We start from the raw sequence: 27,570 nt of genomic DNA, 5'->3' as shown, positions 1-27,570 counted from the left end.
ATGGGTACGAAGAGCACAGAAATCTTTCTGTGATGTCTGTCTTCCCTTGTCTGAGGAAGAACTGTTCTTTGGCAGGAATTACCCAAGTCTCTGCAGTGGTTCCACTGCCGGATCATCCTTAGAATAGAAAATAAGAGACTTTTGGGTGTTTCACTATCTCCAAGCATTGTCAGCTATGCATTTTTCCCTCAAGAAGTTCTTTTGCCCGCAGAGAAATGCATTGAAAAGGAGATTGACTTCTCAGAAGGAGAGGAATGAACGCATGGCAAATTACCATAGCTTTGGACAAGACATTTCTACCTGGATCACTTTGTTCTCCTACTGAATCACTGCAGGTGTCTCAAGCATTTATGGAAGAAGACTGTAATTTCTGCTTCTTTGCACAAACCAAAATGAAGAATTTTCATGGAAGACAAAAGATTATTAGCCACTTTACTTGTAGGTTTATTTTTGTGGAGTGGAAAACAGAGCAGGTTTTTTCTGAAACTTACCCAGGGGAATGCCCTAATTTTTTTGTTTGTTTATTCTTAAGAGATAAATGCTGTGTTTTTTTGTCTGAAGTAACTCAAAATAAATACACGTCTTGGTTTTGGCATCATAATCTTCCATAAATGTCACTGATCTACTCCAATAAGTTTCATGAAGTACAAATACTGTATCTCGTATTTAAAGGAAGAGCTGTTCCAGCTGCATTAGAAAAAACATAATTTCATTCCAGACAGTAAGTGTTCATTTTTGAGGCACTGCTGCAGCTGCAAATCAGAAAACAGAAACTCGTATGGGAACTTACCTGCTTGCTGTAGGTCGGTCCCATTCGTCATCACTCAGCCCAGTATCATGAAACGGGTGGTTTCGCGGTTTGCTTGGAGGGGACAAACTAGTCTGTTTAGGACTCCTCCATTCATAGGCATTGAAGTTGTATCCTGAAGCCTGATAGCTGTGTCCTAAAAAGATGAATTATATATTTACGGCACTGTATATGTTGTAATGACAGAACAGCACATCTCTGAAGCTGGGTTCTCTAGAACTTGGATGCAGACTCATGATTGCTTCCTTTTTTTTTGCAGTAGTAGTAGATTACTTATGACCTAAATTACGCCTGCAATTAGGTGTGCTCTAGAGCTTCTCCTGTGAAAGTCCACTGAAAGCAAAATCTTAAATATATCTAACACTCTTCTACGGTTTATGTCTCAGCTGCTTCTCATGTTTAGTTCTAGATGTCTTCACAATTTATCAATTTCCAGTTTGACATCATACATGGAATACTAGTGAGTAAATCACGTGCGTTATGGATGTGTTAAGTATGTGTTAACGTGGTCATGCCCAAATTTAAACCTAAGCTATTAAGAAAACTGCGCTTCATACCTATTGAAAAAAGAGTTCGCAAGGATGCTTTAAAAAACCCCATCAACTTGACTTTTCCGATTACTAGCAAGGAAGTTTTTTCTTCCTCCTGGTAACTTTCTCAAATTTGGAAGCAGTGCGGCCAAAAATTAGTGACACATTAGTGTCAATTATGCACAATACTACCAGTCTGTAGAATGGCTACCTAGATGCAAAAGTTGGCATGGTGCAGAGGCTCTCGAGTGACCATTAAGTGGAGTAATGCCAGAACAGGAAGGAGGGCGGCTGTCTCGGCACCGGTGAGGCAAGGACCCATTAATACAAGTGCAGGACTGTGCTGTCACAGCCCTGCACTGCTCTGCATAAAGGCCAACGTGGGAATCTTGGCTACCTAGATGCAAAAGTTGGCATGGTGCAGAGGCTCTCGAGTGACCATTAAGTGGAGTAATGCCAGAACAGGAAGGAGGGCAGCTGTCTCGGCACTGGTGAGGCAAGGACCCATTAATACAACCCCTGCATAAAGGCCAACATGGGAATCTCTGTACCATGCCCCTTTGTGGAAGGGAGACCTGCACTTAGTTTATTTCTGGGTGCTTTTATCATACAAGCAATGTTGGTATTAGTTCAATAGTATTTCTTTAACTGAATTAAGTGTAATTTGAATTCCAGGTAGGAACCAGACAGTCTGGCTTCCAAGTGATGTATCAAGAAGAACACATGGATCGACTTGTCACAAGCTGATGCTGATCTGGTAAGCAAAATCCATTACAGTAGAGCTGCTATATATATTTCATCTTGACATATGCCTTTTCTAGCTCTATAGTTGGCATTTTCTGATGTGCATATTGGATTAGGAAGTCTTATTTTGTGGATGACTAACAAATATCACTGCTGTCACCTCTCTGAAGAGGGCAATTTGCTTCCATAAATCAGTCTAGACCTGTCTCCCTCAAATCCCACGTAACTACAGAGTTGTGTGCCTTCTCCAGCTAATTGGCAGACGTTAACATACTCCCAGATTCTAGGAAGGGTTTTGGTTGTGAAAATGTGACTGCTGTGTGGGGAAGGCTCCAGATTATTAAGGCAGACACATTAGACAAAGGTAGAAAATGGGGTATTAATTCAAGGAGAGAAAAGACTGCTCACCAGCATTAAATTAGTAACTAATAGGATAAAACATTATCTGGTGCTCCAGAAACATTCCCCAAACTCCTCAATTTGCTTAGCCTGTGCTTATGCCAAGAAAGGTTTGGAGAGAAGCCAAACTCAACTTGACAGGTCAAGACAGAATGAACTTTAACAGAAATGTGGGTCACATTAGTACCACAGCAAGGGATAAGGTGCAAATCTGATTACACTCAGGCTGTTTAGCAGAAGTGCCATGTATCCAGCCAAGTCTGGGCTGATATTTTCAGGGGAGTTAGAAAAAAACCCTGCTTTGAGATACTGGTTTCGTTTTGGCATGGCATTTGAGTGATCAGGACTTAGGAAAGCAGTCTGGGCCTCAATCTTTTCCACAGTTGAACAATTTGCTCCAAATATCATCAATTCACCCAGGAAATGAGAACTATCATTTTGGCACTTTTTCAGCAATATTTCTTCTTAGAACTTAAAAATATCAGAAGAAAATCTAGCATGATTTATTTAGATAAACTGACCAAAACAGTTAAAAACAGAAAAGGGGACAAATTCATCCCAACTCTAACTCCAGTGAAATACAAATTAGACAGGGGGGGTTTAGCCCAGTACATTGAGTACTAAATAAAATGTTATATGGAACAGTAAATTAAAAGTAAAATGTAGAAAACAGGAGTTATAATTAAATGTATTGAGATGGTCTTATTTAAAGTATGTTGATGCCAAATATATGCAATAAGGCTATGAAATACTTAAAAATTAAAGAACAGAAAAAAATGGCCACCAGTAGTGACATCAGCTACTTCTTGATCTCAAGCAGCTCAGCCAGTTTCAAAGGAAATGTTCTGCTTTCCAGCAGAAACCACCAGTGTTATCACTGAGCGGGCACATTAGAGAATAGCAATGAAAGTAATCTGCACAGAACTTCAGTCTGTATGGGAAATCTGCTGGGCAGAGCTCGGTTTCAGTTCTCTGTGTGAGGGTACAAAACAGCTGTCCATGAGCTACTACCAGAAAGCAACAGAAAGAAACAGAGAAATAAAATTGAAAGAATGTGTGCAACCAGAGCGAGCGAGCAAAAATTATTTGAGGTAAGGATCTACCTGTCCAAATACCTGCCAGGTAGTGGGAATACCTGCTTTACTACGGAAATAAACATTTTAGAGAGAGTTAAATAGAACACTGAAGCTGCATGGAAGTTATTTTTTCTGTCATCTAAAATATTACAAGATGTCTGTATTCCTCACTGCCTAAATAAATGTCTTACAAACTAAAATGAAATTATTTGAAAATCCTATGTAAAACAATAGTCAAACAGAAGTAGAAAATTTAGTGTTAAAGAAAATCATGTCTTTAAATAGAATGATTGTTTTGGGGGGCTGAAAGTTAGATGTTAATGCTGTAGGAATGAGGAAGAAGCCAAAGATTTACAAATCATAAGCAACGCCTAATGTTCCCCCTTCAGCAGTTTATAATAAATCTGTTGTCAGTTAAAAATTACTGCATATGAGCATCAAATTCATGAACATCTTCAGTGTGTTCTGTGCCTTGCATTGATCTGTATTTGAAGGATAAACTCATTTAGCTGTGGATGAGCTATGGACTAGGCTATTCAGACGTCAGTAAAGCTAACAAAAGCCTGTTAATGTGTTGATAAATGCTTCATAACACATCACATTGTCATGAAAGAATGAATCTGAGGCCAGCCAAGTGTAAGAAATCATGCTGCCTGGCAAGGTGTGTGGTCATAATGAAACACCGGCACATTACGAAGTACAGGGTTTAAAGTTGGTACAGATAAAGTTCTCCTTAAGGCAAAGGAAGGTCAGCCATGACGGTGATAATTTCTACTTTAAATGTCAATTGCATTCTTGATAGTACCTTGATTTCCAAAGCTGGTATCAATACCAGAGCCGTCCCATGACTCTACTGCGCTGTCAACACTTGGGACTGTAGTGGAATAGATGTCTGAGAGTTTGCCAGATTTCTGTGCAGCAGAGGTTTCATCTTCAGCATCGCTCAGTTCACTTATGTGACCCACAGGGACAGAAAATTTCTTGGGACTGGTAGCTGAACAGGATTATAAAAAAAGAAAAGGGGGTGGTGGTCATTGCTTTACTGCAGTTCTAAGAATATGCTTTTTACTACTGACACAACGTTTTTCCAGGGATGGCCTAACTGCTTGTTAATCTGTAACAACACACGCATTAAAGACCACTGATGCTACCCTTGGCCATACTCACCATCTGTCTGCTTCTTGATTTTCAAGGTGACAGTTTCTCCTGCCATCTGTAATAAATGAATGGCTTCACTCAAAGGTTTTCCTTTCAGACTGCTACTATTTATTGCTAGGATTCTGTCTCCTATGTGAATTGCCCCAGTCCTACAATTAGAGAGAAGTAAAACACTGAGGAGCATATAAAGCAACAAAGGCAATTTCTTCGCATATTTGGAGCATGAAAGTCTCATCTCCCTTTCTTTCATTTTGCTTTTATAGCTGTGTTACAGAGTAATTCTTTTGTTAGAAACACTTAAAGCAAGTCACCTTTGCTGTAGTGACAATAGCAGAGTTGAGGCATGGAGATGCGGATTTCTGTGTTACTGCAGTAGGTGGGTTAATCACCTATGGATGATATTCATTGCAGCCCACCTGTTTAAAAGCAATCTCAGACAGCTCAGTAAATTCTGAAATGAGTCAAGTTTCTAGAAGTCTCACAGCGTAACAGATAATGGCACTGTGAGCAAGTAACCAGCTATTTCACCAGTGTGGCTTTCAGGATGGATCATATCAAGAGAAGAAAATAAATTCTTTTTGTGTAAAAGCACTGTTTGTTCTGGCTGCGCACAATACCATGTTTTCTGTGCTGTCAGTTCTCTCTGAAACCACCACCAAAGGTACCAGTTGCAATGACTCTACCTGTCCTAGAAATAACAGGCGATAGAAAACCTTAGCATTTTCATTACTCTCTATACATCACTTACCATGAGGAGCATTTCTCCGCCTCAGATAATGCTCGCTACGGTGTATGTAAGTGCACATACAGATGCAGTGTGTGTATACGATAAGCGGCATATTTTCAGATAAACTTAAGACACATGAAGTGCTTTCCTTACCTATTCTACTTTACAAGGCTATGGCTTTTAAAAGGCTGCTAAAATGTTCCTGTGACTGTGCAGTTTGATTGACTAGTCTTTCCTAGGTGATTTATAATAAGGACTACAATCCTCTGCTCTGTCTTGTATAGTATGTGCAAGAACATCCTGTTAAGATATTCCTCATGCTCCTGAGCTTGGCAATGATCAGAAAATGACAGCAAAAGGATTATAAACTCAGATTCGGAGAATTATAAAAAAATAAATTGCTAAACCACAAAAATTAGCATGTTCAGGTAAACAAAATAAATCTTCATCTTGACAAAAGAAACGCTTAAAAATAATTTGCTTTCCAATTTACCTTTCAGCTAATCCTCCTTTTGTAAGGCTGGAAATGATTATGGGATCAAAGGGCTCTTCCGTACCAGAGATTGTAATTCCAAGAGGCCCACCATAGCGCTTGAGCTCAACAGTATAAATAATTGCTCCAGAGCTCTCCTGTTCATCTGCAATAAATGCCAAGGGGATGCAATTGGTTTCTTATGAAAGAGGGAATGAAAAAAATAGCACATTCAGTCTAGTAACTGGTAATCAAATAACATTTTCAAAGGATTACATTTCAGATACACTTCTTAATCATATTCTACTGGATTATTTAAAAAAAAAAATTCTCTTGTGCAATTTCTTTTTTACTGCCAAAACCTGATTACATTGAAGTCAATAGAAAAACTCCCCTCATTCTATTAAGATTAAATTTTACTCTTTAAAATCTTTGTCTTCTTTCCTATTAAAATGTAACTTCAGTCTATTTTATGACAGAATCACAGAATGGTTGAGGTTGGAAGGGACCTCTGCGGGTCACCTGGTCCAACCCCCCCTGCCCAGGCAGGACCACGTAGAGCAGGTTACCCCGGACTGTCTCCAAATGGCTTCTGAATATCTCCAAGGATGGAGACTCCACAACCTTTCTGGGCAACCAGAGCCAGTGCCTGGTCACCCTCACAGTAAACAAGTGTTTCCTGATGTTCAGGAGGAACCTCCCGTGTTTGTGTCCCTTGCCACTGGCCCTGTCACTGGGCACCACTTAAAAAAGGCTGGCTCCGTTTTCTTCACACTCTCCCTTCAGGTATTTATACACATTGATAAGATCCCCCTTGAACCTTCTCTTCTCCAGGCTGAACGGTCCCAGCCCTCTCAGCCTTTCCTCATAGGAGAGATGCTCTAGCCCCTTCATCATCTTTGTGGCCCTTCGCTGGACCTGATCCACTATGTCCATGTCTCTCTTGTGCTGGGGAGCCCAAGACTGGACCCAGCACTCCAGGTGTGTCTCACCAGGGCTGAGTAGAGGGGAAGGATCACCTCCCTCAACCCGCTGGCAGTGCTCTGCCTGATGCAGCCCAGGAGGCTGTTGGCCGCCTCTGCCGCAAGGGCACATTATTAGAGAAAAGACCAGTTACTACTACTGTATAAATACTGGTACTCATCTGTTTCTTGAACTGAATGGAAGGTATTTAGAATCAAAGATAACTCAAAAGTTTTAAAACCAAACTTCCTTAAAAGAATTGTGGGAAAAGTCAAAAGTCATAAGATGAGCAGCTGTCATACTAAGAGAAGCTGAAATATATCCCATGTTTTTGATGGACAAGTTTTAAACTTTTGTAACAGAATCAAAAATAGCTTCCGAATTCTGAATTATCAACTAAGTTGAATAATAACTCCCTTACATTTGATTTCATTATATTTCATGAATTCATTTGCATTATTTTCAAATTTTAGTCTCACCAAACAATCATCAGAAATGGAGAAGAATTCATCACTGGGTAAGCTTAAATACAACGTATTTTCCTTAAACAACACCCAACAGTTGGTGCAGCAACAAGAAAGGCTCCTGTATTTAAACAGTGCATGCTCTTTACATATTATAAAAAAAAAATCACAGCAGGAGAGCAATCAACTGTAGCATCTTTGAATTGTAAAGGGATATTTTAAAGTACAAAATGTCAGATTTCTCCTCAGATTAAAATAACAAATGCTCCCTTGCCCATCTCATGATATTGGTATTCAGCCAGGACGTCTGGCCTGGCGGGCAACTTTTCCTAGATCTGTGGGTAATGACATTTCGAACGGCTCACCGAGTGTGGAAAATGTTTAGGACGCATATTCCGTAAATGTTACTAGAACTAACCTGAGACAAGTTAGAAAATTCAAATGTTCCCATTTCTGCTCCTGTAGATAGAAAAACTTTAAAAGGAAAAAAGATACCTGCATCGCTAGCAAATGTTCAGAGAGTTGCTTTCTTCTAGTGCTGAACATGGTACTTAAGCAGAGCTGGAGAAACACCAATACCTTTGGAGTTACTTTACTTCTTCCCAATTTGCAGAAAATGTAGACCTTTAGCTTCCCCCCACCCCAACTCCCTCCTATTTCCACCTTGCTATCGACATGAAGAAAATGGTACACACATAGAATCAAAGAAGAGAAGAATTAGCGTTGTTTATTCAGCAAAGAATACTGGGATTTTAATGCCTAGTGTTGGCCTTGCATTCCTACTCGGGGCATTACCATCAGTGTTTTGGCACAGTTCACATCAACTACGCTTTATCTGACATGATCTTTCCACAAGCACCCAACTCCCAAGACCCCACTGGAAGCCTCTGGCCAGCACACAGTGGGCTAGGACGTAAGCTGCCACTGCACAGCGGAAGAGTGGCAGCTCTTGCTTGCTTGCTAGAGCATTTATGGAAGAACAACAAATCCTCTGGGATCTAATGCTGATATGCTGATAACATTTACACAGGTGTGGCACTGACATGGTACAAGACTTCAACTGGAGGATGAAAAGTAATCCACCAAGCTAATTGAAAATGTAATAGCCAGTATTTGCTAAGGGTCGACACAATACTGATGTTTCTCTGCTATCAACAGTAAGTGAATAAGAAGTTATTAATCATACAGCAGCCCTGCCACATGACAGTTGGAGGTTTATAGATCTCAGCGAATGACTGGAAAGGAGACTGGTCCATTATGTCTGTCTTCTGGTTAGCCCTAGTTAAGAAAATTAATGGCAGAATGCAACAAATGTCAAATTGCTACACCGTTCTCTTGAGTGCTCTTTCCAGGCAGCAGAAATGAGAGCTAGCCAAGAACATGGCATGCATGTGGCCTGAATTCACAATGAAGGCCAGTTCTGCCATGAAAGCAAAGAACTCTGATACTCAAAAAAAGGTGGTAGCCATTAGGTTAATCAGGAGATAAAATTGTCCTCAGTTTGGGAAGCTGGCAGGAAAAAAAGAAAAGAGAAAAACCACTGAAAACATACTTCCATCTGGGGAGGAAATATAATCAAACTACCATGTTTTTGGGTCTCATTGTTTTTGAGATTTTCCTTCTTTCTTTTCTTGTGATGCAATTGTGGACAGTTCTTGGAAACCAGATTTAATGAAAGTAGACCCTCTGTGCTGCAGGGCCTCTGCTATGTCCACTAGTCTCTTGCTCTTCAGAGGAACATCTGATCAATACAGACAAAAGTGCAAAGAAGAGCACGGTCTGGAGGAGCACGTGACGTGTGTGTACTACCCTGCTGCTGGCCTCACCTGCATGGCTGGCTCTGAGGAACACAGCTCTGAAATACATACAAGTGGCTGGAGAAGGGAGGAGCTGGAGAGACAGCAGAGGAAGGAAAAACAGAAGGCAGAAAGAAGAGCTAGAAGCTAGAAATACTTAAAAATGAATATAAAGAGTTTGAAAGACAGCGAGGAAACGAGAACCTAGGGAGGAAGAACTCCTGCTTCCTGCCTTCTCCTCCTCAAAAAAGCATGCCATGAGAGATTAAAAAAATTTTAAATCTTAATCTCATTCTGTGATTTAGAAATTGTATTGGAGTGCTCCACACCTACTCATCTATTAGCATCAGGCTTTTCTTTTCTTGGGGAATTTAGTAATGATTTTTTCTGTTGCGTTTAAGAAGCACATTTCCTCCCTTTGTAAGAAAACCAGACATTCATTAATAAACTAACAGCAAATTAACCAAAGCTGATTTTAATTGAGGTACACTTTTTGCTACACCTTTGCTACTGTTTTTTAAAATATTTTTTCTTTAGCATTTCAGGAGACACTCATTCATTTTAGATTTCGAAGTACCTGAAATCTGCTATAAATACTTTCAATTACACTTTGACACTTAGTCAACTGTTACAAGAACCATGTGTATAGAGAATTTTGTTCAGTAGGTCTCTGAGTAGCTGTCCATCTACATTTGAATCTGTTCAGTTACACCACTCATGTCTGGATAAGACACTGTAGTTGTGTGAGAATCTTGATATAGATACATGATGTAACTGTAAAATAAGCAATGTGAAAGTGTAAAAGAAAACCACGGAAAAAGAATCCCACTCAGACAAAAATCTGTACCAGCTACCATGGTGTGCAACACCTAGGAGAGCAAAGATGTGATTTTACATGGGTGAAGACTGAAATCCACATTTCAGTGATGGCAACAGAAAATGTGTACCAACTTCAATGGAAGTGGAAGCTGACCTAGAAAGAGATTAAGTCCATGAGGTGAGGGGGAGCGGGGGGACGACATGACACACACAGGACAAATCCTCAAGTGTTTAAAAGTGTGGGAGAAGTTATTACTTCTACACGGCTCTAACTCACACCCCTCTTCTATGGTCTGGTGGTAATTTCTCTGCAGGGTTATTAATGAGAGGGAGTCTTCCAAATGACGGGAAGAAGGTGAAGGAGGGATCCTAGGTGCCATGAACACTTAAAAGATGGACCCCCTCTTGTGCAGGAGAAAACTAAAACTTCCTTCTACAGGCATTTTTCCTGTCAATCTTCTGCCAAGTGTAGCTGCAGTTTGCTCTTCATAACATACCCGGTTTGCTCAGTTTTGCAAAGCAACTGTCAGGCAGGTGTCCCTTGGGGTGTACAGCCCATGGCCAGTTTGGCCAGCCTCTGTCCAAGATGGACCAACTATGTGTAGCAAACCCCACCTCACCACCTGTGGGGACCTAACCACAATATCCTGCTGAGCAGTGGCCACTCACTTTGCTGGATCAAAATCTACTTCTGAAAGCCAATTTGCACAAGGTGCTAAATGCACCTGCCTTTGCCTTGCAAAGATACTTTCTGTTTGCTTTCAAAAGCAATTAAAGGAAAAGAGCATTCTAGTGCAATTCTAAACACCATTTCAACAGTTGCACTTGATTTTAAATAATGAAGTGCGGCAGGCTGTGCCTTTTTGCTGTGAGATCGTATACAGCTTAAGACAAGTGAATCTACAGTTCATGCTTTTGTGTAACACTGTAATATAAATCCCAGCAGTAATGGTAGTTACAATTGTCCAACTTCCTTTGCCACTAGAATGCATAACAGATCTCACGTTATTATCTCCAGGTAGAAATTCTGCTCTTACGGAATCCATAATGGGGAAGATCCAGGAATATTAACAGATGTAGGTGTGCAAAATGATGGCAGCTCCATCACTTCCATTGGGCTGATCAGACACGGCTCCTCCATCAGCCATCCAGCACAGCGTGTAAAGTACTACTTACCTTTAAGCACGTGAACAGTCATACTGAAGTCAAGTTTGTAAGTTTATGGATAAAGCATGCACTTCACCACTCTGCTGAAGAACTGAGGCCTATGGATCTATGCTTTGCTAACCACGATTCCAATTTTAAAAGCAGAGAAAATCTCAATATGCTGGTAAGGGAAAGATCAACCTTATACGGCTGCACCTGAGGGGAAATTCCCTTTCCAGAAAACTGAAGACCTCATTTCGCAGTGCAGCTCCTGCAGGCAACATAGCCACTGAGAAAATTCAAAACTTTATATACTGTTAAAATTCTTTTTAGTGTGACATTTTCTGATTAGCATTAGCATAAATCAGCCATGTTTAGAAAAAACATTTCACTAAAATTTAAATGCAAAAGAATAACCCTATGTTCTAAAAATCCTGAAAATACACAAGAATCTGCAATAGGCTCATTGCTAATACCGGAATTATCTTCATCTTTGCGGATCTTCAACTTTACAAGGTCCTCACAGTGCTGAAGGATCTGAACAGCATCTTCCATTGAGCAATTGTCAAGTCGAATGTTATCTATTGCAAGCAACTTATCACCCAGTTCGAGCGTCCCAGTTCTGTGAACAAGCAAACAAGCTTACATGAAATTCTAGCAACATTAAAGCAAGGTATCTTAGAAGGTATCAACATTATTATAGAAACTAAATGGATTTTTTAAAACAATTATTTCTTAATACGCTGGACATGTCATTTGTAACTGCTGTTTACAAAATAAAAGCACAAGTGTCTTACAAGCTCCCTCCATTTAACTTGAGTCTGGCTGGCTACACAATGGAAACAGATTTCTACTGGGAGCTTGAATGTCTTACCTGTGAGCAACACTTCCTTTCTTGATATCAGAAATAACCAGAGGGTCCCCTGGTTTTCTGCTGGATGGAGCTGTAATAAAGAATACATACAAGCATCTGTTTTTTATTTCCAGAGATGCAGATGGGCTAATTCTGTCCACAAATCAATATTTCATACACATCATTTACCTGTATTATATTTCTCTCCTTTCCCTAAATTATATGTACATGAATACAAACAAACAGCAGCAGCACATTAGTAAGACCGCATACTCCTCAAAAATTAGTAAATGCCAGAATTAAGGTGACTGGTGCAAAGTGAATTTAACCTGATATGTCTGAATTCTGGGTTAGGCCAGGACTGAACCATATGAAGATATCACAGTACAGCTCCAGTGATCTATCATAAAATGCTGTGTAGCTACAACACGTAAGGAAGGCTTTCTGTTAGTAGAACCTTTCAGCACAACTACTGACACCAATCTTTTGCCAGAATATTTCTGTCAGTCATAATCATGTTTTGCTATATCCCTGACCAACAGAGCTGCTCTGGCAAAATATCTACAGTGGTCTAGTCCACGTTCTGTACATCCATTCCCGTCTCATTCAGCGCTTAAGGCAGAGGTATGAAGACAACGCTTCCTGGGTGAGAAGGAGGAATCTACTTCACAATAAATGAGATGCTGTGGATAGTGGCTACGCATATCACTGGGCTGATCCACAGTTATCACATCTGCACAGACATAGCTTACATCACACGGATGCTTGCTTCACTGTGACTTGCTGCTTCCTCTGAAGTAAACATGTGCCTCTTCTAATGAGTAACTTTGCTCCTCTATACTGCTGCTGGGCCTTTAGCATTGTGGACTTTTCCCCACTTTGTACTGGGGTTACCTACCAGAAGCCCTGCAATTCCAGCAACGGTCAGATTAATAAAACCCCCACCAGTCCTCTCCTTGCACACCTAACTCATCTCTTCTTGGAGGTATCTGACATAACTTTCAATTTTCTATCTGTCCATCATGGTTAAAAAGATGTTCTGCTCTACAATGCCAGTCATTGCAATTCTTTACTGACTTGTGCAAAAGTATTTGACAAGTTTCCCTTGGCCAGGAAATTTGCTTAGCAATTTTGCTTGACTTTTGGTTGCACAGGAAGCAGTGAACAACCCCAGCGGGAGAAGACGATGATTACTGACTGCTTCCAGAGGACTGTTTCTTGGAGCGGCTTCACTAAATGCATTGTTTCGGAGGGTTCATCCATTTGCTGACAGAAGACTGCACTGAAGATCTGATATGGTAAGCAGTGGGCTCAGAACTTGAGGGTGACGAAAGATATACATTTTTAGACAATGGTGTGGCACCTGCTCTCTGCCATTGGGAAGTACACCACCTACAGCTTGCTCTGGCCAGGAGGTAGTCCATGTGGTGAACGCAGACTGACTTTTGGGACTGTTGTTAACAAAGAGTGTGCTAATATCAAAACATTGCCACGTGGTATAAGGCGCTCAGCTCTTCTGAAAGTGCTAATGTTTTTTGCACACGTAGGGCTCTTCAGTTGCCCCAAGCCATTTCTGCTCTGTGTACTGAAGCCTCTGCATTTATTCACAGAAGGTTCTTTTCCATTAGGCTCCAATGTCTAACTGACAATCACCCAAAAAGCTACCCATATTGGAGGATCACCTACAAAATCCTGATGTAAGTTACTTTAGCAGCTCATGATTCTTCTCTTTGATGGAAAATGACAGATCCTCACCTACAGCAACCACAAGTTCCAACACAGTATTCTAACAGATCTTGTTAACCCTGGCTGCCCTGGCTGAGAAAGCCTTTCAATGTCCAAAGGAACTGTTTAAGAACTGCTAAATAGCCATATTTCAGATGCAGTGTCCCGAAAGTCCAGAAGACAGACGTACAAGGACTTTCAAGAATTTTTAGAAACTTGTCTAAAACAGCACGCTTTCAGGAAATGCCTATGTTGCAATTTAGAGAACAGCAATTAACTTTTTGCAAGATGTGTAATTTTCACAGCTTGTTTCTCATACTTCCACGCCATGGGTCAACTATATCTTATATGGCAGTTCCATGATTTACTTGAATTCTTTGGTTTGTTTCACTGATTAGTAGCTTGTTAAAATTTTAAAGTATCACTTTGGTGAACTTTTTTTTTTAAATTCTACGTTTTTACCCTCTGGGTTGCCATATAAACCTCTGAGGTTATATGCCACCCACTGTACAATGTCTGCAGCTTGAGATTTGAGTATTGAAACTGCTTTATAGAAATTACCAGTACTAAAGTCCATTTTTGTTCCAAAAAGAAGAGAGAAGGAACCAAAAGGGGGGAAACAGCACAGCTCGAAATGTGAAGCCACAGAGTACATGTGGATGCAAAGGGTATGATATTGCACACACAGTTATTACAGTTTCAAACTGTGTAGGTGTGAACCAGCAGTATTTTGTCAGTTATCCTGGACTATCAATTGTGTCTGGTAGATGAAAGCCTTTTCGTAGGCAGCAAACACAGCTCAGTGTGAAATGAATCCCCCCATGCTGACAAGCCCTTAATAAGCAGCTACACTGCACTTTGTTTTATTCTCGTTCAATGCTATTCAAGTTGTGTTGCAGAGATAAAATCATTAATTTCCTCCTGAACTTTTGTACTGCACATCACCACAGCCTAAGATTGCCTTCCAAACACGAGCAAACAGATGCTGTCCCCAGCAAGAAGATTGAGTACTATTATCCTGATTTTACAGATGAGGAAAGGGAACATAGGAACATTTAGGTCAAAGTATGACAATTTTCAGTGAGCAATTTAGAATATCCATGCCTTTATTTCTCACAATAATTTGTAGTATATAACAGCTTCTACGTCCAAAGCACAACTACTGGTATTTTCAGCAACAGCTGCAGATGCTCAGCATTTCTGCAAGTGTGATCCCAGGATCTCAATGGTTTCTGCAGAAAAGCAAGCATCCACCTGTGGAAAATCTCTGTCTCTCTCCTTGTCCCCCCCCGCCCCGCGAAATGACTCGTCTCAGCACAACTCTATTGCAGAGAAAAGGAAAAAAACCCTAATTTCCCGAGGGTAACATTAAACCATCTTGACCATGAGATCACCCCCTTTTTCTTTCTGCAACCCTCCAACTCATTAATTATGCAGCCTCCATCCCCTTTGATACACACCGCTGTTTCATCTCTCCCCAGAGAGCAGAGAAGCAAGAGTCCCAGTGAGAAAGTAGTATTTGACCACTTAATTAAAAAAGATATCCTCATGAATTAACACAAGTTTGAAGTGACACTGTACAGCTTTAAGTCTCCATTTTTATGTTTCATTTCAGAATTACTTTTGTTTTTAAGAAGCAATTAAAAAGAAAGCACCTTACCGCTCACCCATGTCCAGCCTTCTTGTCCAAGCTTCCTCTACCTCTGATCACACCTCAGCCACTCCCCTCACCTGCTGTCTCCCTGTTATGGCTCTCCACTCATTTTCTTTCCTTGTCCCATTCTGCTCGTCCACTGAAGATCTCATATTTTCTCCTCCCTGGTCCAGCTGTTAGTCTACCTATTGTTGAGCTTTTGTAGAGACCTTACACAGGTCTCTTAGAACTCTTACACAGTTCATCTACAGATGAACTACAAGTGGACTGAGAGTGCATAAAGTTGTACAGATACTGAATTTAGTGTTGCAGCTGGAAGGCTGATCTTTAGCAGGTTGTTTGCTCTCTCTCTTTAAATTACTCTATGATCCAAGGTCTCCATCCCAGGCCTCTACTCTACTTCTACTACTAGACGCACTTCCCCTGCCTATCCCCCGCCACTTGAAAGCAAGTTCAGTGAAGTGTTGTCAGTTTTGTAGATCAGCTGTTCCATTAGGTTAAAAAAAACCTGAACAACCCTCCTTTCTTATTTCACTGCTAACCCAAAGAAAAAAAAACAATATGACTTCAACGTATTCTGGGGTGGACATCTAACCTAACACTCAGCCAAAACTCACTCGCTAGCCTCAGCCTGGCTTCAAGTTTTGGAGTTCGATCAAACTCTGAAGAAACTGAACAAGCAGAGGAAAATGCTCATGGGATGGAAAAGTGTTTTTTATACAAAGTCAGACCACTTATCCACAATGCTGGTTAACAGCTACTAGACTTTTTAAAAATAGTGTGATTATTAAATAGATGAAAGAGCTTTTTAAAATTAGACTGATGTAGCTCTTTTGTTCCCTAAGTATTGGTTCATGTGGAATAGCTGAGAAACCTGCTGATTTCTTCGGGTCCTGTCTTGAAAATAATTACTTGTAACATTGCAAAACGAAGTTGAGTTTGCTAGGTGAAATCCCAAGATATACAAAAACATGCTATAGAAAGTAACTTCTCATAGTCAATGCTAAATATCTGTAGATATTTACAAAGCTTGTTTCTGATGAAATATGAAAGCAATAGAGTAGACTATAGTAGAGCTAATAGTCAAAATGACTTAGAAAAACTGATGATAGTTTGGGTGAGATTCTGATATTCTTACCAACTTTGCAGCTTCTTATTCATTGAGTAATCCCATTAGCTTCAGAGAGATTATTTATGAAGCAAGGTGCTGCAGTTCATTACCAGTAAGGATATCAGAATCTTACTTAAGAAAGAGAGAAAAGGAAAAAAAAAGAGCTGTTAATGACAATTACCAGACTGTACTAGTAAGTCATTTTCTTGGACATAATTCAATGTATTTAAAAAATATTAGTCTATGATAAAGTAGCCAGTGGCACAAAAGTTTATCTTTAAAAAAAAATAAAATCTATATTCCATTACATGGTCTAAAATCAATGTCACTGGCAAATAAATTGAAACAGATTTGAACACTACTAGATCTACTTGAAAGCCATCCTACTTCTAGGGAATGGTTCTGTTATAAAAGCATAATCACACACACATGGACACTGCTGTGTCATGCTTTATTTGGGTGATGTAATTTTAAGAACTGAGACATTCTAATTGCTCCAACCAGGTAACTGGGTGTGAAAATGATGGTACATGAAGCATGAAATATATAGTCACTTATATTTGCAAACTATGCAATAGGGTCTTTACTGAGTGTAAGTAGATATTAATGGGAAGATTAGACAGATACTGCAGAGATAAGGGAAGGATGATAGGATGTCGGAAGTCCAGTATGTGTGTGAAGGCAGCAATGGGCAAGGCCAGCATACTGCGAGGTAACCGACATGCACTATCCAAAACTCAGTGCCCTGGATTAACATTAACAATGATGCTCATGAAACTTTCTTCTGTCTTACTTTCTCGGGGTTTCTGCTATCTAAGGGGATTTTGATTTTTCTTTTTTTGGTTTTGCTTTTTTTCTTGCATTAATAAATCTGAAACTAAGAGAAGCTTGGTCTCTTCCCCTGTTACATGTCATGTTTTTCAGAGACCATAAATCAGCTTAACTGTCTTTAGTGTTGTGTGTCACCTCAGATATGCCTTGAAGTACCTGGCTGTAAATCCATGCAGGCACACTTGGTGTTTATTACCAAGGAAAACAACACAAAGAAGAGAAATAAATTCCTCTTCCAGGATGTCTGCCTTCTAACAGCTGACTTAGAAGAACTCTTGGACTTAAAAACTAGGCATATGTCCAGGTGCCAACCCGAGGTGAGGCTTACGTTTCCCTCATGACAAAAAATGACAGTCTTGTCTGTCAGGTCAGGGCATTTCCTGACTCTCTCATCCAAATCCCAAACTAAACTGGGGATATGGAAAGCAAGACAGGCGTTTCTCTGTAATGTTTTTACAGAGACAGCACTTTCTCACTCACCATTAACTCCACTACCTTGAGAAGAGAGAGGATGAAACAGGTCTCTAGCACTTAAACAGATCAAGCCCAAAAGTGACTAAACCTGAACTCCTCTATCACCCCTATTAAGCCTGGTCATTTCAACTCCGCTGAGTTTCCCTTAGTATTTGTTTTTTAAAAGAAATCATATAGCTTTCTGACAATATCAGTAATAAATGGCATGCTAATGTGCTAAAGTTCCCTGACAAAAATTAGTCAAAATGAATATAAAACGCTTATATTCTCCAAATCATGCTGCCTCATTTAGGAGTTAATTAGGTAGAACAGAGCAAAGCACTGAAAAGCAAGCATGAAATGCAGCAATTCAAGAATTCTACCAAGCAAATTTACAAACTTTCAGTTATTAGTATAAATCCTTTAAAATCAAATAAATAATTAATCTTAGACACATTTCATATGCGTTAAATACTACTACTAAGTGGGATCATTCTATATAAACAGATCATTTAATTTAAATATTAAAGATACTGCAGTAAACTCAGAAGAGCAGAGCTAAGACCAACCAGGTGTCGCTCTGATTACATAAAGCACTAATTTTATAAAGCACTAACTTTTGGAATTAAGTTCCAAGTCAGGAAGGTATGCAAAGTTTGGAAGAGGAATGCTAAATACTAAATCCCAAGAACATTAGCCTTCCATTCAGAGTTTACTCCTACAGCCAGGAAAAAAGTACAAGATGTCTGAATTCCAAAAAGCAGCACAAATCAAATTACTAGGAAGATTATATTTTTACAGTAATCCTACAAACCTTTACTGATCCTAAGAATAACATCTAAATAGAACAGCCTCTCTCTAGGTTTTCTCATTTCTCAATATTTTCATTTGCACAAATACATGTAGACCTATGATTTTGCTTCAAGCATCACATCACATCTTACAGAGTCTAACAATTACTCATTCAAGTGTGCAGTGCAAGCAAACAGGCCTGCAGTGTCTCTCATTCGTTCCTCAGATGTAATTCGTAGCACTGAGTTCCCTGCTGTACTTTTGATTAACCTTATTCCATTGTGCTGGTAAAAGCTTTGAGAATATAAGTCAAAGCACAATCTTCCCTCAAGACACATGAATAATTCCAAAGAAAGACTAATAGTCTAAGAAAGGCCACAACCATAAAAAGAATGTTAATTCCGGTGAGATCAGATTCTGCACTGTCATGAAGTACATTAAACACAAGCCCATTACTTTGATATGGATTGTTCTTCCTTCCGTCAAGGGCTGAACGCGGTATGCTGGAGTTTACCTGGCCAAAATCCAGTCCTAACACAGCATTTACTGTCTGCTCCCAAAATAAGTAAGTGTAGAAACGCCTTGATTTCAAACAACAGTAACAAATACTTTTTGATAAATAGACTAATGCACACCCTTGTTATCTTTAGCAATCTCTGAAATCCCTAGTGAAAGGGGATTTTGCTATGTGACCTGCACATTTAGGACTGTCCACTAGTTTTACAGATTGAGGATGTATCTTCAGACGCTGGGTTCTGAAGCAGAAAATAACCCCATGTATGTGGATCCTTATGCCTGTGAGAACCCTTGAGTTCAGTGGGGTTCTGTTCAAGAGCCTGTGAGAGACCTTGACAGACTTTGCTTTAAACTTCCCAGCTATGGAAATACTTTTGCATGGGCTTAATTCTATTGACTTCTTTTTTTTTTTTTAAATAATTTTAATGGGAGTTAAATATGTGCTACACATGAAGGAATAGGTCAAGCTTTAGGCCTGGCAAACTTCTGGCTTCTTTAACTACTAGAAGGGGAGTATAAATCTGTTACAGAATGGTATTTCATCAGAGACAGAGCATTGTTAGTCATCCCTTTCTAGAAAAAGGAAAAAGAAGTTTATACCAAAACAAACACGAGTCTATAGCTACGGGACCTACTATCTGCAGATTGTCCTGTAAACGTGGTCTTAAAAATAAGCACTTTCACTTACAACTTATGGTGATGCCAAGTTCCACATTATGCTTCTTTGGTAGTTTTACATGAAATGTTCCACTGCTTGGTATAACTGATTCTATAAAAAAATATTTAAAATGTTAGATAATTTATAAGGCAGAGCAATTCCAAGTGCATGGAACTATATGTGTAAGTTGATGAAAGCACATCAGCATCACAAGCCACGGATGAAACACGGGTGCTGAAGTGAAGGAAGTAGGACATACGAAGTTTGATTTATACCTCTATTGGTAATTTCCTGGTAACTCAATTTTTTTTAAGGTTTAACTCAATTTATGGAGATTGGATGGGCCAGCAGCCAGCTGAGACTGCAAGTTTTTAGCTCGTATGCAAGTTCTGTGAGCACATGTGAAAATTATAGTGCTGGCAGATAGCTTTTAACTAAAAGGACAGGAGATCAAGTCTTAAGGATTTCAGGCCTTTGTTGCTGTAGGTCTAACACATTTTTAATTGTCCGCTAAGGTAACTGCCACGGATTTTACATCTATTGGGAAGAAAAGGAATCAAAACATCACTAATGGAGAAGCATCTGGAGCTGACTGAGGCAAAAACCACTTGAACACACAGCACTGTATTTGAATCCTGACTTTTGGCATCACTGCTAGCACAAGTTTGTGCCTTGACCTGAAAAGGAGCGATTGAAATTACAGCTATGGAAACATAAAAAAATACATGTGGCAGAGGAGTCTAACCATGAGTATGAGTCTGCTGTCATGGAGCAAATGGGAGGAGCACAAACAAGTCCCGGGACTGAAATACATGTGACTTCAGGTGTATTTAAATGACTTTCTCATTATTCTGTTTTCTTATTTTTTAATACTTCATTTCCTATGTATATGAATGTACATATTTTATTTGGCGCTTTTTTTTTAACATTATACTAGATGCGTGCATACTAAAAGATTATACAGAACTACAGTAGGAACCTTTAGCCTGCTTTTGACATCATGATTTATAATACCATTAACAATAATCACACTATGCAAAATACAGCACATCCGACATTGTCATGACTTCAAAGGAGCTACGTCAGACGAACACAGAAGTCTTAAAAGTTTTTACTATTTACACAGTGGGGTAGTGCACATACATAATGTGTACTTGTTTGATTTACATAATTTGTGATTTTATAGGTGCATTCTGTATGCTTAAACACATTACAGAAGAAAGGAAAGCCATTAGTAATAATAAAGACTCACCAGCAACATTAACAATGATTTTTCTGGCTTTTATTAATTCAATTTCTATTATTTTATTTAGATTGTTGGTTTGAGATACTGTAAGTGAAACTCTTCAGAGTTTTCTGCTTATCTGCTCTTCTATAATACTTTTCTGTCTAGTACGACAGTTCATTAGCTGGCCTGTAGAGGATTTGTCTCTGCTCAGCAGAATATTTCTATCTCAGGGCAGAAAAATGTCTGGAAATAACTCAGAGGAGGGACTGTCACCAGATCTTCCTACAGGACTTGTCATTTCTATTTGCATTCTGAAGCACGCTGCAGGGCTACGTGAAATGAGAAAGCTGTACAAAAAGACACACGTTTCAAATAGGTCACTTGAAAACTGAATGGCGTATATGTGAGAAGAAAGTCTCCACCTTGGATGCCTAACACTCGCAGTGTACTTGGGATTTATTACTTCGCTTTTCTTGCAAGACAGAGTAACAGTACATTCATACCTGCAACATCAAATTCTATTTCCAAAGTGACCTTGTTGGTGATAGAGGAGTCTCTGAGCAGTTGATTGGCCTCATCAAATGTGCTGTCTTCCGTCGGGATACCGTTTATTGCCACTATTCTGTCTCCTATTTGCAGCACCCCACACCTTGGTACACAATGATACAAAACAATCATCAGATGTGCACGTTACCAGAACCAGCACTATCAAACACACTCAACCTAACCTTGAAGGAGAAGTGTGGCACAGCAGCTCAACAGTCTACCCGGGCACAGAGGGGGACAGAAGCTGCTCCTGCTCCTTTGCACCAAGACACTATCAAGCACTCCCAGCATGGGTCGTGCTCTCTAGGTGCTGGGACCCAGGAAGAGGGGCACAGCCTTCACGCCTCCACCCCACCCATGGACATCACCTCTGCCTCTGACCCTGGGCTACAGGTGTTGTAGCTCTGCAACGGCAGCTAGTACTTGCCTGTGCAACTACTAGTGTTCTCATGCCATGATTAAAGACATACAGAAGCATAGAAGTGCAATTGAAATGCTGCAATGAAATCATTAGTAAGTCAAAACTCTGGTATTCCCTAAGATTTGGTTCTGTATCAAAACTGAACAGAGCTGGATATGGCCTCCCCCCATGGCACACTGAATTATTGCTATTTTGACTTCAGCAATGTTTCTGATTTTTTCTTCCCTTTTGCATGAATATAGCTTCCAGTCTCCTGCCAGAGAACTCTGGATGATAAAAACACTGGTGCTTGTCATTCTTCTTACAGCTGATCAAGCATATGAAATATCATTGTCAGAACAGACAGTTTATTACTTGCCACACTTCCGTTGAGCAAGACCCTGCAATTTATCACAAATCGAAAGCAACAAGCCTGAAGTACCCCGAGGAATGCTCACCAAAACATACTTAGCAGTCAACTGAAAGAACCTCACCTTTCCGCCGGACTGTCAGACTCAATATAGGAAATGAGCGGTGGAGAAGACAAGGTCTCAGTAGCAAACACGCTACCCTGGAGCTGTATCCCAAACCCTACTATGGGGTCAGCTGTCAGCACCACTTCTGTGGTTTCTGTGTGGACGACCTGCCCAGCCAAACCAACAGTGCTAGAGGCTAAAGACACTATAAAACAGAGCAGACCAGGAAGAAAGACATTCTTACACAGCAGAAATTTAATTGCTCTTTGAGAAAATTGATTTGTACAATAAACCTAGTCAATGAAACATCTCCTTTAAAGTCAATTTAGGCTAAAGTTTATAAATTATGTATAAACAGTTATGACATATAAGAGAATAGAAAATGTCTGGTTGTATGTTAGAATGCAAAAAGATAGTTCTTGTACTGAGTAAAATAAATGTGTTTGACAGCCCCACCCCAAAAATCTCAGAACATCCTTGAATTCTGTTTGCATTAGGTTTGAGGCGTGGATGAGCAGAATTTTCGCAGGAGCTAAGGGAATTGGAGGCACAAGCCCAGCTGTTATTCAGGCCGATTCCCGGGGGCTCTTTTGAACATCTCACAGCAATGCATTGCTGTTAGGAACAAAGCACATGGCCCAGGCTTGCTTGCAAGAAATAAGGATGCCTTCCTCTTATACATGTTTACTACATGTCAGCAATTTGTCAGGCTAATTGGGTAGTGTAAGTTGAACGAACGCCTCTGTTTTAGCAACCGGTATATCTCAAGAGATTGCGAGAAAAAAAAGTTTTTTGGGGTCTCTCAAAGGAGCTGGGGAACTCTTCTGTGAGAAACACAGGCAGCTACTTCTGTAATCCTGATTTACTCGCTCTCCCTATTCTCACTCTTGTTCTGAATAGGCTGCATTACAGAACAAATTAAGATAAAAACATTGAGATTCAATGCAATTACCTATGAAAGGAGGAGACTGCACCTTTGGTTCTTTGATCTCTGCCTACTGGTCTATTGTATCATTGTTCGAATTCCCCCCCGTGACAGACTACTGGTTTCATTGTGTCATACACAGAAAGCTAGAGTTTTTCAATTCCTGTTCAGACCAGTAAAGTAATGGTACAGTATTGTAATGATAATCCTCCAATGCCGAGGATTCTGAATGTTTTCATGTCACAAATCTACGCTATTACCTCTCCACCTATAATTTCCTTCAAGACCCATTTCTGCCTGCAGTAGCTACTAAGAATTAGATAAAAGTTCAAGGTTTATCTGAGGGATTGTTTAAGTGTGGGGTTTTTTTCTTAGATGTGGAAAAAAATTAGTTCTTGTTTTTACATTAAAGGTAATATTAGCACAGCTGTACAAAGTTGTCAGAGGTTGTGTATTTCCCGTACCTTGGGGCTACAAGCATTAGACTTTTGCTCTGAAATAGTATAAAATCTGATTAATGTGGCACAGTCAGCAATGACAATTCTGCGGCAAAAGTTTCACTTGCCAAAAAACTCATGAGTTTCTGTTTTCTCTCAGCAAAGCTCCTTTCAACTCTGAAACCGTCTTTTCTAAATTACTGTGAATTCTCACTCATATCTTCTTTTCATTTTCCTTTGTAAGAATTGCATATTATTTCACTTATTCAATAGCTTCCTTCTTCCCGTTTCTTTTATCTGCACTGAGTAAGACATGCTCATACCCAAATGCAAATACTAATAACCTGTTCTTAGAAATGGCCACCAGCTTTAGCATTTTCTGCACGTGAGAAATAGGTTTCTCTAGCCTTCAGTGCTGCAAAGGCTAAAATATGACTAAACCAGATAAATTCAGAGTTAATATAATACCGGATCCCCTAACGCACCTTCCGGAAATGTCTAAATTTAGGGCATCCAAGCTCAGAAAAGTTCCATTCTCCCTTTCTTTAAGGTCATACAACAATTACTTGTTAGCTGTGTCTTTGTTTCCCATCACTTATGTGTCCATTCCTCCTCTGCGGCAGGCTTCTAGCTGACTCGGTAACTTTCTTACTCTTTCTCTAATACCCTGCCAGGAACCTAAAGGTCTTACAACATTTATTTCAACTTTTAGGACAGCTAAGGTTTTAATTCACATTGGGAAATTAAGTTACTTTTTGTGGGATTTAAAACTCACCCATCATAAATTTTGATGATGTGGACACTTAAAAGTGAAAATTAGGAACTCCTCCCACTCCCAAAGAAAAGGAAACAGAAACAGGAACAAAAAAAGCAGAGATGAAAATACCCTTTCCAAATCATGTAACAATAGCTATCTGCTAAGTCTCTATAAAATGCCACAGGTACCCAAAACCATGACTTAGAGCATGTTGGGGTTTGTAACTCAACAATAATTGCAGCAAGAAACGCTGCCATTTTTTTGGCTGCTTGACGGATTTGAAGTTTTACAGGCCAGGAAGCAGCCTTGTTGCTTTAAAAAGGGGGCATGGATGCATATGTGGTTCCAGTGAACCCTGGTTGCTACTGCTAGGGGTACATTTTAGCATACTTGTATAGTTTTCGTCCAACTCTTAGCAACAGTCCTGGGGGCTGGTTTACTAGAGCATATTTACATATGCTCTGCAATTATGTAAGTAATAATCTCAAATTTGAAGATTAGGTACGTGTTGCTTTTATTCCTGCAGCAGTATGAGAAGCAGAGCAAGATGTATTTAAAGATACGTATGTGGATTATTATGCCTGCAGTCTCCCAGTCTGACCCTTGAGAAATTGCAAAACGTTCACTATTCCTCCTGGTAGCAGCTAACTTGGATGTGCTGAGAAAACAGCACCCATGCATGTCTAAGACCCTCTCTAATTTCTACCAGATATGCAGCCCTAGTAACTATCATGTAAGCTGGTATAAAATTGTGTCTCACTTTCAAGTACTAATACGGACTTATTACAAAATACTTCAGGATTTACACTTTAACCAAATATTAATCTAAGTGTTTCCACAATGAATACCATACTTTAAAACCAAAAAAAGCAGAGGAAGAATAAAAATTGAAAACAAGTGGCATAAATAAAGCACGTGACAGCAATGAATGCCTTCAATTTTTACAGCCACATGTTTGGAAAGATCTGTGTAACTAATGCAATGATTGCAAAATCATGGCCATGAGAGTCTTGCAACGCCCTGTACCATCACACTTCATCATCATGAATTTTGGCATGATCACATTAAGTTATGCAGGTTTTCCTAAATAACTGGCAATGTAAACTTTACAGCACCCTTCACCAATATATCCTTTTCTTCCTAAATGGTATCCTAAAAGATTTATTAGAAGTCACATTAATAAAGCCCTCAAATGATCCAATTGGATTAAAGAAAAAAAAATGACTAAAATTAAGAGAGCATGCTATTCCTTTTCTCTGAAAAGGACAGCAATTGATGCTACCTGGTTCTCATGGGTCTCCCACAAAGGAAGAGGGGCAAGGTTTTCCAAGTCCTGTCGATGGATGGTGGAAGGGTACAGAACCAGTCATTCTCTATCATGGTCACTTGTAGCACATTCAGTCCAGTGTGGGTCTCCTAAGTTGGCTGTTACTGCAGTCACAAGTATGGGTATAAGTCTAGCAACAGCAGTAAGAAACTCTGCCTGGGCTGAGAAGCAAGCTCACAGAAAGGGCAAGCAAGCCTGGCTGGCCAGCCGATTCCTCCAAAGCCAGCTCTGATTCAGGGCTGCTGATACAGTCACCGCTTGTAGTGAGGTACAGACTCACTCAGTGATGGGGCCAGTTCCACATATTTTGTAACACTTTGTATCCAGACCTCACAATGCAAATGCATAATAAACTACCCCACAACAAAGCCTCATCCTAATTCCTCCTAGCTAGAGATTTGTTTAATCATAGCAGCCTGTCATCCCCAGGGCCTTCTGACTTGAGGAATCTTTCAGGTGGGATGCAGTGCTTATGTGACTGTCCCACTTAAATCTAATGTCACTGGCCTTGTTTTGAGCCTTTGCAAGATAGCAAATTGCAGGGCAAGGCTTCCTTGAAGGAAAAATATCTGAAAAATATAACAATGCAAGTAACAGCTGTCTCCAAGATCCATAATAGGATTAACTTTCAGGATTAACAGTCCTTTGTTGGATGGAACGGCTATAATATAGCACAATCGAAGAACTATTTTTTGCATCCAGCATTATTTTACTATTCAAATCAATTAGTATTAGTGTAACATTACTACTGTTTCTTACGTGCACGTGAGGACACGTAAGAGCTGGACCCCCACTGATACCATAACACGGATAGACACAGTATCTCCCCGTGACCCAAAAGAATGCATTAGAAGCTAACATGTCAACAGGTGAGTTGTGAAAAATGGCTGATCAGATTAAAAATAAAAAATGCACTTACAGGCAAACATTATGTAAAAATATTTGCTTTGCAAAAGAAACAAGAACAAGCAAGCAACAAAAAAGTCTGCAAGAAAGCAAAACCTCAGTTCCTCTCTCAGACGTTTCCTCTCAACTCCGTAGTGACTGGCCTTGGTTGGAGGCTGCTGGTTTGCTCTGATTTTGCTATGACCATGGGAAATCTTTAATACGGGGCAGCAGCACTGTAACGCACAGCAGCTCAGTTTTTCCAGAGTGGACCTGTGAGCGTTATTAGCCAGAGCAGATGATTTACAGAGCAGTTCTCACTTCTCTGCTCTGGAGGAACTGAGCTGCTGAGGATCACAGGAAGACGGATAAGCCAAAAGGAGAGATGGCACTTACATGGAGTCTGGGAAACAACACGCTGATGTAGCCATACTCTCTCCGGCCCAGTGAATACTTCACAATATGCAAAGTGGTGCAGCCTGAAATATATCCAGCCAGGCCTGGGAAATTACTGAACCTTGGGAAATTCATGCTTTGAATCCCAGAGAGTGGTAAGAAACAAGGCTAGTCGGTCTTCACCATTATTTGTCGCTCTTCCTCACAAAAATGACTGTACACGTTATGGTGTAGATGTAAACATTAAAACTACCTAGGAGGCACTGTGGCAAGCTCTTCTCCTTCCACAATGTGATAGTTGGTTGAGCTTACCAGCAATCTGTTTTTGGCTATTCAGCTATGAATTCTATTCCCTGATGGAAATGGGAAGAGTTGAAAAAGGAATTTGAAAATCACTTCAGTAGCGGTATAACAAACTCTTCCAGGATTGTCTGAAGAAAACATTGCTTTATATATTTCAGATGAGATAGTTAAGCTGCATGGCCTCTACTCATCTCA

General features: G+C 39.9%; 1 protein-coding gene across 1 annotated transcript in view; it reads right to left on the bottom strand.

Annotated features, from left to right (window-relative positions):
* Positions 1 to 27,570, bottom strand: part of GRIP1 (glutamate receptor interacting protein 1) — a 242,504-nt gene that overhangs the window by 16,054 nt on the left and 198,880 nt on the right. Inside the window, exons 11-19 of the mRNA XM_009327570.1 lie at positions 22,364 to 22,550; positions 21,427 to 21,572; positions 19,726 to 19,806; positions 11,977 to 12,046; positions 11,579 to 11,724; positions 5,936 to 6,080; positions 4,725 to 4,864; positions 4,363 to 4,551; positions 791 to 944 (exon numbers count right to left, since the gene is read on the bottom strand). Coding sequence (XP_009325845.1) covers positions 791 to 944; positions 4,363 to 4,551; positions 4,725 to 4,864; positions 5,936 to 6,080; positions 11,579 to 11,724; positions 11,977 to 12,046; positions 19,726 to 19,806; positions 21,427 to 21,572; positions 22,364 to 22,550 — 1,258 coding nt within the window. The remainder of the gene's footprint in view (positions 1 to 790; positions 945 to 4,362; positions 4,552 to 4,724; positions 4,865 to 5,935; positions 6,081 to 11,578; positions 11,725 to 11,976; positions 12,047 to 19,725; positions 19,807 to 21,426; positions 21,573 to 22,363; positions 22,551 to 27,570) is intronic.

Source organism: Pygoscelis adeliae, unplaced genomic scaffold (genome assembly GCF_000699105.1).
Source record: "Pygoscelis adeliae isolate BGI_AS28 unplaced genomic scaffold, ASM69910v1 Scaffold113, whole genome shotgun sequence".
Lineage (NCBI taxonomy): Eukaryota > Metazoa > Chordata > Aves > Sphenisciformes > Spheniscidae > Pygoscelis > Pygoscelis adeliae.
The sequence above is the reverse complement of the archived record's forward strand: the minus strand, read 5'-3'. Positions and strand labels throughout refer to the sequence as shown.